Source organism: Eubalaena glacialis, chromosome 6 (assembly GCF_028564815.1).
Source record: "Eubalaena glacialis isolate mEubGla1 chromosome 6, mEubGla1.1.hap2.+ XY, whole genome shotgun sequence".
Lineage (NCBI taxonomy): Eukaryota > Metazoa > Chordata > Mammalia > Artiodactyla > Balaenidae > Eubalaena > Eubalaena glacialis.
Genome location: NC_083721.1, coordinates 67,751,412 through 67,764,595, shown reverse-complemented (window position 1 = coordinate 67,764,595; position 13,184 = coordinate 67,751,412). Strand labels below are relative to the sequence as shown.

Here is a 13,184-nt window from a genome sequence, read left to right as displayed (position 1 = left end):
TCATATACCTGGTGGGCACTCAGTTTATTCAAGTAGTCTATAAAGACCCATGGGACAAATTTTGAGTAGTTGAATTAATAGTTGGAACTTGAAAGATGGCGAGGATTGATTGAAAAAATGAACAAGTAGGTGGAAGAAAGTGGGAGAAAAGTAGGTTTATAGGTAATGGGTGAGCAAGAGTCAGTGAAGTATCTGTAAAATAGTGTGAGTAGTTGCATTTAAATATTACACATCTACATCAGAAAGGTAAATTCTATTCACCTCTTCATTATTATTTATCACAGGGATTATGACCGGGAACAGTTTGCTGATAACCAAATCCCACTGTTGGTAATAGGGACTAAACTGGATCAGATTCATGAAACCAAGCGCCATGAAGTTTTAACTAGGACTGCTTTCCTGGCTGAGGATTTCAATGCAGAAGAGATTAATTTGGTGTGTATTTTTTACTAACGCATGTTTGTATTATTATCAGGTAAAGGCAAAACCAAAGACTTCGAAAGTTCTATATTCTCACAGAAGAAGCTTTATATTTGTAATCAGGCATTTGGGTTCTAGTCCAAAAAGTAATGAAGATTGTAGCCAACATAGATTATGAGATGGGCGAAGCCTCCTTATATGCTGACCTGTTGGAATGTTCAAACTTTGTTTTATTCTTGCTTTAGAAAAGCCTCTTAGCTTCTTAAACTACAGAATTTACCTTAAATGGTAAACAAATATATAAATGAGAAAATTACAAACTGTAAACTAGGAGTGCTTCATAAGCATTAGTTTATATAAATAATGTATAGTTAGTAATGTATAAGCATTAGTTTATACAATGGATTGAGTCCCTTCCTGAGATATTTAGCTCAATTAGAACTGGACATTAAGAAGGCTAGAAAAGTTCTCATATAAGCTAGTTAGTGTTGCCTAGAGAATGATCCTGGCCAGCAGCTTCAGTCATGGTTTATATGTCATTGTTCGCAAGTAGGATTTCTGCAACGTATCAGTGCACTGGCATTCCAGACGTGGTGGTGGTAGTTTAATACCACTAATGGCTAACATTTATTAAGCACTTATTAGTGCCAAGTACTGTTCTAGTGCTTTATGTACATTATCTCACATGCATCATCTTCACATCAATCCTATAAGGTAGGTACTATAAGTACCTCCATTTTAAAAACGAAGACTAGAAGCAAAGAGGGGTAATTAGGCCAAGGTTACACAGGTCAAACCAGGCACTCTGACTCCAGAGCCCATGCTCTACAATTAAGCCTGTTTTCCACTTAATTATCCTTCAACTAACATTTAGAATCTCGGAGCTGAAAGAATTGTTAGAAATCATCTAGATCACCAATTACTCAAACCTGACTGTGTATTCAATATTATAGTATTTGTGAAAATTTTTGAATAAGTGCCCCACAGCTGAAGCTTTTTATTCATAGGTTTGACAGAAGGACTCAGTAATTTTAACTAATGACTCAGCTGATTCTGATGCCCTTTCTCTGTGAATCAACACTGGTGAACGCGGATTGGTTCAACTCCACCTGTACCCCCATAACTGAGTCAGCTTCTGCCTGCCATTCCATTGTTTTTTACATTCTGCTTTTGCAGTGGAGGTGCTTTATTTTTCCCAGCTGCCACCATGGAACATTCAGCATAAATGCCCAGGTAGTCAACACTGGACCATCATATTCCAGAGAATTCCTGTTACATAGAATATATAATATCCTTGTCGAAGAAGTACTGAGGTTACTTTGTTTGAACATCATTTCCAAAGGGAAATTTACCATTGAATACGCTTAATTTGTTCCAGCAATTACTTTTTTTTTAATAATAAAAATAGCTGGCATTTATTAAGTGCTTACACATGCTAGACACATACTATTTTACTTTTAATGTATTTTAGAATGCATCTGTTTCCAGTGCCTGTGGGTTTCTGTGACAATCATCTAGATATGTGCTTTTCCTATTTTACTTGCAAAGTCAGGGCGATCTTTAATTCTTAACAAGATGTAAAGGTACTCAAGTGGCAAACATGGTCTTCACAGAATTCACATACAACATACTTATGGCCTTTTATCAGTGTACACCTTCAAGAACACAGCAGAAACAAGAGGGTCTTGAGGATGCAGGGAAGAAAAAATGAGGAGGAAAATTGGATAGGAGTTTCAAAAAGAGGTAACAGTCAAAAAGACTCAGCAAGTAAATATAAAGTCTCAAGTAAAAACTAATGTAACACTATTAGTGCTAGCATCTTTGGTTACTGTATGAATTTACTTAAAATTATTAAAAAGTAAGAATTAACATAACTGTATACATCAAAGATAGAAGCAAAGCTTTCTTGTGCCTGGAAAAAAAAAAGGCAAGTTGTTTAAATTATAAGCAGGGAGGAGATTACTTATTTTTTTAAATCCTATTAGGTTTTTTTGTGTCTAGCACAAATTTTCCTCTGTTATGTTTTTACTTCAAAGTGATCATTCTGAAGCATCTTCCCTAGTTAATGTTTCTTTCTCAAGCTTAGGCAAGCATTTAGAGCTATCAACTTTCAGGCTTTGCCCTCCGCCATGATCAATAGCAGATAGTTATAGTTCTTTCAGATCTAGAATTCTCTTCCTAAAATCATAGGGTTTCTCTAGGCTGGTCAGCCTGAAATTGTGGAGGCTTAGAAATAAGTTTTTGGGAGGTTTTGTCTGTTTGTTTGATGTTTGATTTAATTTTTGTATTTAGTACTTTAGCTCTATTTGGAGTCATCTCTGAAGTCTTTTGACATTCTGATGATTATGTGATCAATATCTGTTTTGTAAAACATATCTAATACAGATCTAGTTAAGGTCTGTCTTTTATATGCCTCAATTGCTGTATAAATGTGTTCAAACATGATTTCAAATACAACAGTTTACACGATGACATTTCAGTCTGCTTAATCCATATATAGAATTATCTTTTATTATGTTAGGTGCTTTTGTGTCTGAAAATTCAATCTGATGGCATTTTCTTGGGATGAAGAAAGAAGGAAACTAATATTTCAGTACCTACTATGTGTCAGACATGCATTATCTCATTTAATTTTCACAAAAATCCTATGGGTTAATTATTGCTATCTCCATTTCACAAATGAATAAGCTCAACTTTAAAGGTTTAATAACCTAACCAATGTCACACAATCTAGAGATATTGGGGTAGATACTCAGCTTCAGAGCCTGCTGGCTTTGAATACCTCTGATTTTTCTTTTACTCTATGATCTTTGAAAAGTTGTAGTCTCTCTTTTCTTTTGTGGTTTTGGAGAATGTACAGCTTCTGGTCAGAATTTAAAATGTGAGCCTTGAATGTTGTATATTGGTAAAATAGGGATTGTTACAAAATGCATTGGAAAGGAATCATGTGGGCTTAGAGATTACAATCAGAATAAATGCAACAATAATAATTTCAGTGATTTCCCAAGGGACACAGGTGATCTACAACTGAAAAAATAAATATCCTTGCAAAGGAGCCTATATGATATCCCCATGGTTGGGTCTTAGGTGGCATTTGAGGTACAAATCAAAGTACTCGATCTCTTGAGTTGGCAAGTCAGTGATGACAAGCTAAGGCAATTCAACATCGGAATTCCAGGAAAGGGATAGTAAACCTTTTAAGGTCTTTACTAATCATTGCAATGTACTAGTCACTTCATTATAATGTTTCAGATTCTTTTGTCTCTTCAGAGCCCCATTTTTTCCTATTTTTATCCTAATAGTAATATATCTGTTGTTTATTATTTATTATTAAAAATAATATTTAATGATATTTTAAAATAAACTTTTCTATTGTTTATTTTAACCAAAAAATATATCTGTTGTTTATTATTATCTTTATGGCCTACCAAGAGATGTAGTGCCTTGCATTCAGTGAGTGAGAAATCCCTGGCCACTGTTCTGTTTGGTTTTTGCTCCTCTTGCTCTTTATTTTCATGCTTCCTACTGTTCCTAAGAACTTCATAGGACTTAAGTTAGTTGAGCACTGGTGAGTAACTAGTACTAAAAAGTGAAGTGTTGTCCTCAGAATGGGAGAAAATATTGGCAAACGAAGCAATGGACAAAGGATTAATCTCCAAAATATACAAGCAGCTCATGCAGCTCAATATCAAAAAAACAAACAACCCAATCCAAAAATGGGCAGAAGACATAAATAGACATTTCGCCAAAGAAGATATACAGATTGCCAACAAACACATGAAAGGATGCTCAACATCACCAATCATTAGAGAAATGCAAATCAAGACCACAATGAGGTATCACCTCACACAGGTGAGAATGGCCATCATCAAAAAATCTAGAAACAATAAATGCTGGAGAGGGTGTGGAGAAAAGGGAACCCTCTTGCACTGTTGGTGGGAATGTAAATTGATACAGCCACTATGGAGAACAGCATGGAGGTTCCTTAAAAAACTAAAAACAGAATTACCATATGATCTAGCATTCCCACTACTGGGCATATACCCTGAGAAAACCATAATTCAGAAACAGACTTGTACTACAATGTGCATTGCAGGACTATTTAAAATAACCAGGACATGGAAGCAACCTAAGTGTCCATCGACAGATGAATGGATAAAGAAGATGTGGCACATATATACAATGGAATATTACTCAGCCATAAAAAGAAACGAAATTGAGTTATTTGTAGTGAGTTGGATGGACCTAGAGTCTGTCATACAGAGTGAAGTAAGTCAGAAAGAGAAAAATAAATACCGTATGCTAACACATATATATGGAATCTAAAAAAAAAAAATTAAAAATGGTTCTGATGAACCTAGGGGCAGGACAGGAATAAAGAAGCAGATGTAGAGGATGGACTTGAGGACACGGGGAGGGGGAAGGGTAAGCTGGGACGAAGTGAGAGAGTAGTAGCATTGACATGTATACACTACCAAATGTAAAATAGATGGCTAGTGGGAAGCAGCCACATAGCACAGGGAGATCAGCTCGGTGCTTTGTGACCACCTAGAGGGGTGGGAGGGAGGTGCGTGAGGGAGGGGATATGGGGATATATGTATACATATAGCTGATTCACTTTGTTATATAGCAGAAACTAATACACCATTGTAAAACAATTATACTCCAATAAAGATGTTAAAGAAAGAAAAAGTGTTGTCTGTTTTTAATAGCTCTATTTCTGCTTTTGAAGGTAAATGTAGGCAGGTCACCTAATTAGTATGTTAGTTTTGTTGTTAGTAAGACATTAACAATCCTGTCTTCCTTTATGAATTATTTGATGATGAATACAGTGGTTCAGTGTCCTCTAAAATTGCCTAAATAACAAAGAGTAAGTGGCCTCATCTTCCTTTAGCCCTTTCCTCTTTGCTCTGTGCATCATAATTTGAAAATTACTTGAATGTTTTATGAGAGTATTATGCCTAATATTTTACTATAGAAATGTGCAAGAGGAACAGTAATGACTCACAAAGAGCTTATGTTTCTTAACGTTTAATTGTGGATCTTATGTTTTATCTTCTAGGATTGCACAAATCCACGGTACTTAGCTGCAGGTTCTTCCAATGCTGTCAAGCTCAGTAGGTTTTTTGATAAGGTAATGGCTTCAATTAAGTTATTTTTAAACTTAATTTATGTATTATGAGAGTTTAAACTCTTTGTAGAATGCTTTGTCCTTTTGTTCCTTCATCCTAAACTTCACAGCCTGAATACTACTTGTTTTGTTCTCTCTTATCTGTTGGTATAATTGCTCAAGGCCTGCTGATGTGTTTATTCTATCACCAGTGTTCTCTAAGCAAAGAATGAAAGCTACTGGATTCAAATGGGGTTTTTTAAGATACCTAATTCCCTCCTTAAAACAATTTATGTTTCCATATTTTCTAGCATTTTTGTGCTTATTCACCACCCCCAAGTCCCCACAAAAGGCCCTAAACTGAGGACATTCTGCTTAAAGCCTTGAGTTATTTTTGCTCTCCCAGCTACTAATATTCTCCATGTAAATGTTACTGTTACTTTTAAGGCTATATCATCTTCTTGATTCCCTAATTTTCCCTATCAGAAACCTTTGCATTCCAATTATTGACTCTTAAGCATCATCTTATTGTCCAGAACTGGAATGAAAATGTAGCATTTTCAACATACTTGTAAATTAGAGCACTGTTTGTCTTTCCTTCACAAGGCCATACAGCTGCATTGCATACAATATTGACCAAGTTAAATTGTTTACCCAATGTTGACATTGTGTAGTAAAGTAAAATAGGATGTATTTCTGTATTATTATTGAAAAAAGATTAATTTCTGTCTTATATTTCCTTTTACAAGTAATCTCCCAAGAAAAAAATTTCCCTCCCCATAGCTCTTCTTTATGAATCATTTTTCTTTTAACTATTTAGAGATCTAATATTTGGCTCTTTTGTCCAATAGGTCAGCATAAGATGAGCCCCACACTCCATCCCTGTTTAATATTAGGCCACTGGGAAATTTTTGCTTTATTGCAGAACTTCCCAACTGGTGTGTGGCCAAAAGGGTACAGGTGCACTGAGATAGTGATGCCCTCAGTTCTCAGAGTAGCCAGAGCCCCTGGCCTGGCTCTTCCATTTACTCCATTTGTACATTTGCTAATGTATAAATATTAGCATTTTCTAAATGTGTCATGACATGAAAAAATGGTTGGAAGCACTGCAAGGAACCAGATTTTCTCTCCACGTTGTTTTCAAACTTAAAACGTAAGAACTTCCATTTGGTTTAGATCCGTGGCCGCTATCTATGTCCCCTAGGAGCAGCAACATATAGATCTGTATCTGACATGGAAAGATCCCACAGTATATTGTTTAAATTTTAAATAATTTATTAATTTTAAAATTAAAAAAATAAAATATAATAAGTTATATCCTAGAGAAACAATGGGTTATAGGTCAGTGTGACCCAAGTTGTCAGGCAAGACTTTACTTGAAAAGAAAAAATTAGAGGGAACTTGGTTGGTTTTAAGAAGAGAGCAAGTTTTGATAAGAGGAGACTTCCCTGGTGGTCCAGTGGTTAAGACTTCCCTGGTGGTCCAGTGGTTAAGGCCTCCCAATGCAGGGGTCCCGGGTTCGATCCCTGGTCAGGGAACTAGATCCCACATGCCACAACGAAGATCCCACGTGCCGGCAACTAAGAGCCGGCGCAGCCAAATAAATAAATAATTTTTTAAAAAATGGTTTGATAAGAGAAGGACATCGCAAGTTGAGGGCAGGGAATTATGAGCAAAATTGAAAAGCAACTTCTCTCTTAGTTTCCTAAATCACAAACAAAGTCAGGTGGATTAAGAGGTTGGCCAGGACTTCCCTGGTGGCGCAGTGGTTAAGAATCCACCTGCCAAGGCAGGGTACACGGGTTCGATCCCTGGTCCTGGAGGATCCCACATGCCATGGAGCAACTAAGCCCGTTTGCCACAGCTACTGAGCCTGCACTCTAGTGCCCACGAGCCACAACTCCTGAGCCCACACGCCACAACTATTGTAGCCGGCACGCCTAGAGCCTGTGCTCCGCAACAAGAGAAGCCACTGCAATGAGAAGACCGCGCACTGCAACGAAGAGTAACCCCCGCTCGCCGCAACTAGAGAAAGCCTGCACGCAGCAACGAAGACCCAACGCAGCCAAAAATTAATTAATTAATTAATTAATTTAAAAAAAAAAAAAAAAAGTTGGGCCAGACCTCCAGTCTGAGGTGGTTGCCTGAAAGCAAGGGACTTGGCAGCTAAGATATGACTTTACATCATATCTTCCAGAATTTAGTGTAAAGATTTCTTTTCCAAGGGACTTCCCTGGTGGCGCAGTGGTTAAGAATCCACCTGCCAATGCAGGGGACACGGGTTTGAGCCCTGGTCTGGGAAGATCCCACAGGCTGCGGAACAACTAAGCCCACGAGCCACAACTACTGAGCCCATGTGCTGCAACTACTGAAGCACGTGTGCCTAGAGCCCGTGCTCTGCAACAAGAGAAGCCACTGCAATGAGAAGTCCATGCACCACAACGAAGAGTAGCCCCCACTCGCTGCAACTAGAGAAAGCCCGCTTGCAGCAGCAAAGGCTCAAAAATTAAATAAATAAAAGATTTCTTTTCCAAGAGGGAATCTAATCCTCTTCCACACTCCCTTCACTGATAGTAATTCCTAACCACTCTAGAGTAATAGAATTTTCCCTTCCTACCCTGGAGAGAGGAAGGAAAATCAGTCCTGTCATGGTTTTTGTGGGGTCAAGTATTTTAGATGTGTACTAATCATGAACCAACTTTTCTACCTTTGAGGCCAGTGAGTGCAACCTTACCCTGAGTCTCTTGTGGCTAAAAGTAACCCATCCATAGTCTCGAAGATAAAAAGAATACAGATGATATGGCTGTCAGGCCAATGAGAGCAAGCTGCTGCAGGCCTGCAAGAAGATGCTCCGCTTTATTCCGAGGAAATTCCTAGCTTCGTAATTCTAGATTCTAATGTCTTAGAGTTAATCTCCAGCTAATCTGTATTCTAATCTGATGAACTTTTCTTAATCACATGTAAAGCTCTGCGTAAAGAAAGTAATACTGCCTCTGTCACCATTGCAGTTTCTCAAGCGTTAGAACAGAGTTCATTTTTTTTTTTTTAATGTTTTTCATCATGTGAATGTAGAGAACAAACGTATGGACACCAAGGGGGGAAAGTGGCGGGGGGGGAGGGTGGTGGTGGGATGAACTGGGAGATTTTGATTGACATGTATACACTAATATGTATAAAATAGATAGCTAATAAGAACCTGCTGTATAAAAAATAAAATAAAATTCAAAAAAAAATGTTTTTCATCATGTGAAAATATGGTGCTCTTAAACTCATTATGTTAGGGCATATATTTTGAAGGCTTCTTTTTAGTAGTAGTGATGGATTTGTACAGATACATCCACTGCTTTACCTTATTTCTCCTACTGACCAAATACAGACAGTTCCAAAACTGCTGAATTAAGGGTGCAGATTAAGTCGGAAAAGAAGTTAATTGACTGCTTTTGATGTTGTGTCATCTGTCTCCATTAAGGACCGACAGGATGTACCACTGTGTTTACTAGAGGGATGTGGCAGTTTCCTACATTACACAGGCAGACTCCTCTTTAAAGAATAGTTATGCTACTGTAGTAGCAAAAGTGCTTTGCTTTTACCTTATGGATTCTGTTTGGTACCTTTTGGGGCTGACTGCTAGGGAACTTTGAGCCAAATTTGCAGCCATACACTAGGAATTGCATGGGATCTCATGTCACTTTCTGGTTATTTAGTCTTTTTTGTTGTTCATGTATTTTTTGACCTATCATTAATGCTTTTTGGAACAAGAGGCAGGCTTTTATAAAAATACTTCCACAATCCTGATCTCATTAGCACCTTATTTAACTCATTGTACTAGATGTCTGTTGCTGTTGAAAAGACTCTTAATTTGGGTATACACCTTTTAGTGCCATTAGTGGCCATTGCAGTTACCACCTTTTCAAGGGATATGTGCTAAGCCCTTGAAATCTTTGTTTGTTTTTCACAGGTCATAGAGAAGAGATACTTTTTAAGAGATGGTAATCAGGTCTGTATCTATCTTTTCTTGATAAAATGATTTCTTGAATTTGGAGAGAGATTTGACTTATTTGAAATTAATTTCCAAATTTATTTTTGAAATTTTTTTTAAAAGTGGGGTGGGAGGGAGTCCTTTGCAGGCCCAAGCAACTGACTTTCTTCTGTCCTGTTAAATACAAAAGAAAAAATCAGATCAAGGGAAAATAAGGGTCTAAGAAACAAAAAGAATCCAGAGATTAGGTTACATTATAAAATAATAGAATTGCTTGAGACTCCAAAGGCATATATCCAGAGTCTATCACAATGCAAATAATTCATATAAAAGTCCAATAGGTGAATATTATGAGATTCACCACCATCCTGTCTGATTTAGATGGCACTATCACCAATTGCTTGGCAAATGTTTTTCATTTTGGTAGAATTTATTTTTATTATTTAATCTGCTGTGGTTTTCTGAGTAAAACCGCAGGAAGATAGTTCTTTAAAGAACGACAGCCCAGCATACAGAAACAGAAAATAAGGAGAACATTTTAAAGGCTATTAGCATTTGAACTCTGCCTGCTTGAGTCCTAATATGATTATCTTTCTTGCCTACAGATTCCAGGCTTTCCTGATCGAAAAAGGTTTGGGGGAGGAACATTAAAGAGCTTACATTATGACTGAATGACACTCATCCTTTGGAAGAGTAAGCAAGCAGTGGCAGTTTTTCACAGCTTTCTTCTTGCTGTTTCAATTATTAATGTCTCAGGCTTTTAACGAAATCATCTTAAAATGCCACCCTTCAGCCTCACCCTTTAATGGAAAACTGAAAGGAAGTAACAGTGTGGGAAGTCCAAACTTTGTCCCCATTCTCTCTGTTCCTCACCTTTCTGTCCCTGTTTATAGATTATATAAAAGCCTTGTGGAAATACGAGATGTCAAAATGATGCAGTAAATGAGCAGCGACAGAATGCTGCAGAGAAAACTTACCCTTGCCCAGAACTGGAGGGTTTTTATGGGTCTGTAATTTTCCCACACTCCTTGCTGAAGGCTTAATTAAGTACTTCAAAAATGTATCTCTATTGTTTTACCTTCTGAGGGGAAAGGTTATGTTAACCAGCCCTGAGTTGTCCACCCCAAACACTCTCTGTCATTTTCAAAGAAGCAAAATGGTGTAATTTAACTGCCTCCACCTTCATCACACAAAAGGATGCCTAATAATAGCAACCCTTGTCTCTCTCTCCTCTCCTTTGCAAATGGCTCAGTGGCTGGAAGAGGCAGACTAATAGCTCGAGTTAAATATAAATAGATTAATAATACATAGAGGACAGCAGTACCAGAAAAGAAGAATTATGCGAGGAATTGACAGCTCACTAAATCCTTCACTCTTTAGGTTACAGCTGTCTGCACCCTCTTACTGTTTTCTGTTTGGAAATAGGTAGGGTGAAATCTAAGACCTGCACAAGGGCAGTAAGAGAGATTTACAGCCTCTTCATTTTTTATTTTTATTTTTGAAGGAAAGGTCAACTCCTAAAATGTCCCTTAACTATAGTCCGTAAACTAAGAATATTATTCTTTGTGTCAACAATGTATTTATGGAGAGAAGTAAAAATAACTTCCACAGCAACACATTTACATGAATTATGGACTAGGATTCTTGGATTTCATAATCCAAAATTTTTTGGGGGTGGTGTGTGTGTATATGCATAATTGTTCATCATTACTTTTTTTACCCATCTTTTTTGCTTGTATAATTGCCTTTGCCCCAGTCTTTGTTAATATATAAACCTGTTTTACGAAAACTGTAATTTGCTGCCTTATTCAACAACTCCTTTTCACATGTATTCTTCTCTCTAGGAGGTCTCTGCACTCCTGATTTTGCTCCATATTAAAATATAATAATAATAAATACACAGTTTCAGCTTCTCATTTTAAAACTAGGGGAAAAAAACACTAAATTCTCTTCCTATTCCATACTTTGGAAATCAAGGTGTGCTGAAAGAGAATATTAAAATGACGATGTTAGAGAGTGCTTTTAGAAAGTCAGTCTTGGGAATTTGGCAAGGGATTTTAAAGCACTTTTCATCAGCTAGAATATCCTCCAGTCTTTCTTCACATCCTCCCCCACAAGAGTTAGCCCTGATTTCTTTTTTGACATAAAGGAGAGCTATGCAAATCAGGATCTGTATGTGGAATTTGGCACAAGTATTTTGTGACAGTGGCTGTGCAGTTAAGAAGTAGAAACCAAATGCATATGCAGAAGACCTAAACCAACTGAAGCTCTTTGTATTCCTCTTTTAAAAAATAAATCAATAACCCTTAATTAGAAAGAAGATCTATTCCAATTTCTCTATTTTCTCCCTTATTAAAAAATAAGATGAAAATAACCTATCACTGATGGCTTCAGGGTCAACCTTGAAAAATTAACAGTACTCAACTTCATTTGTTCTTGCTGTCAGGCTTGACTCCTGAATTATAGTTTTCTAAGAAAAAATGATTTTAATCATCTAAGGTAAGTTTGTTGCAGCATTTGTAGCAGCAAAATAAGGTTGTTGGCCAAAGTGAATGTTATTAGCCAGAGTTATTCCAAAAGAATCTTCTTTTGAAGCATAATTTTTGCTAAGACTTCCTGAGACCTGCTCATAAAAATTGCTTTTAGGTAATAAACAAAGAGTTGAAATACCAAATACTTCCTAAAAAGTGTTAATTAAAGCCTTAATTTTCTTACTTTCTTGATGGAACAAATTGCTAGCTATAAGAGAACTTTTTTTTTTCCCCTGTTGTGATTCAGATGTCTAACCAACGTTCTTACTCACTGTGGGGGCAACAAGATATGAAGATCTGTGGCCACTCATCTGTCCCCCAGGCTGCTTAGTTGGAATCCAACTAAGGATTTGATTTGGGTTGGTCTCTCTACCTTAGTGCTCTAGAGAGAGAGCCACTCCCAAAGGGGTTGATCCATATCAGCTTTACTCAGGTTCTCAGAAGTCCCTGAACTTGGGACATCTATGATATAATCCAGGTGCCGTGACACTGCTGTTTTTCTCTCCATTCTGGAAGTGGACTGCATAGAACTGATGTGCTGGGCCATCGGACTGAGGTGAAGAGCTCCTAACCGCTGCCATAATCAAGAGTTTTTTTTGTTTGTTTGTTTTTTTATCAGAGATTTTTGAGTCTTCATTTCAACAGTGTGTGCTTTAGCACCCAACCTAGGTAGGGCCTTATATGGGTATCTAAATGTTGGTTTAATTGAAATTTTTAAAGCACAGGTAGCGTCTATTTTAAGAAGTTTGAAGTCTAACAGGATGTCTGCATTGATTTAACATCTGTTAAAATTCAAAGGAGGATACTCTGGGGGAAGGAGGAGAAGGAAGTTTAAAAATTCATTTCTCCATAGTCCCAAAACTGAGTTAAATTACTGTGGTAGGAGAGGAAGGGTTCCAGGAAATCTAGCACTGGGAGACCCCTGAGCCTCACATATTCCCCAGTATGTTTGCCTAATGCAGAATTGGAGTTGGAGCCTGCCAGCGCTGCTCCATAGAGTAGGAAAAGGATCCAACTTCGAGTAGCAATTACTAAGCACCTACATTTAAGGACTCAAAGCAATGGCTTTCAAACTCAAAAGTGCATGAAAGTCCTCTGAAGTGCTTGCTTAAAATGCGGATTCCAGGATTTCTTCTGCCCCCCT

At 37.4% G+C, this 13,184-nt stretch overlaps 1 protein-coding gene across 2 annotated transcripts in view; it reads left to right on the top strand.

Moving 5' to 3' along the window:
* Nucleotides 1-11,361, top strand: part of RABL3 (RAB, member of RAS oncogene family like 3) — a 37,838-nt gene extending 26,477 nt beyond the window's left edge. The window contains exons 5-8 of one of the 2 annotated variants that reach the window (XM_061193147.1): nucleotides 285-435; nucleotides 5,483-5,554; nucleotides 9,489-9,527; nucleotides 10,115-11,361. In XM_061193147.1, the coding sequence (XP_061049130.1) occupies nucleotides 285-435; nucleotides 5,483-5,554; nucleotides 9,489-9,527; nucleotides 10,115-10,180 (328 nt within the window). In that variant the 3' untranslated portion in view covers nucleotides 10,181-11,361. The remainder of the gene's footprint in view (nucleotides 1-284; nucleotides 436-5,482; nucleotides 5,555-9,488; nucleotides 9,528-10,114) is intronic. The other variant, XM_061193148.1, reaches the window with a different exon arrangement.
* Nucleotides 11,362-13,184: the final 1,823 nt, after the last annotated feature.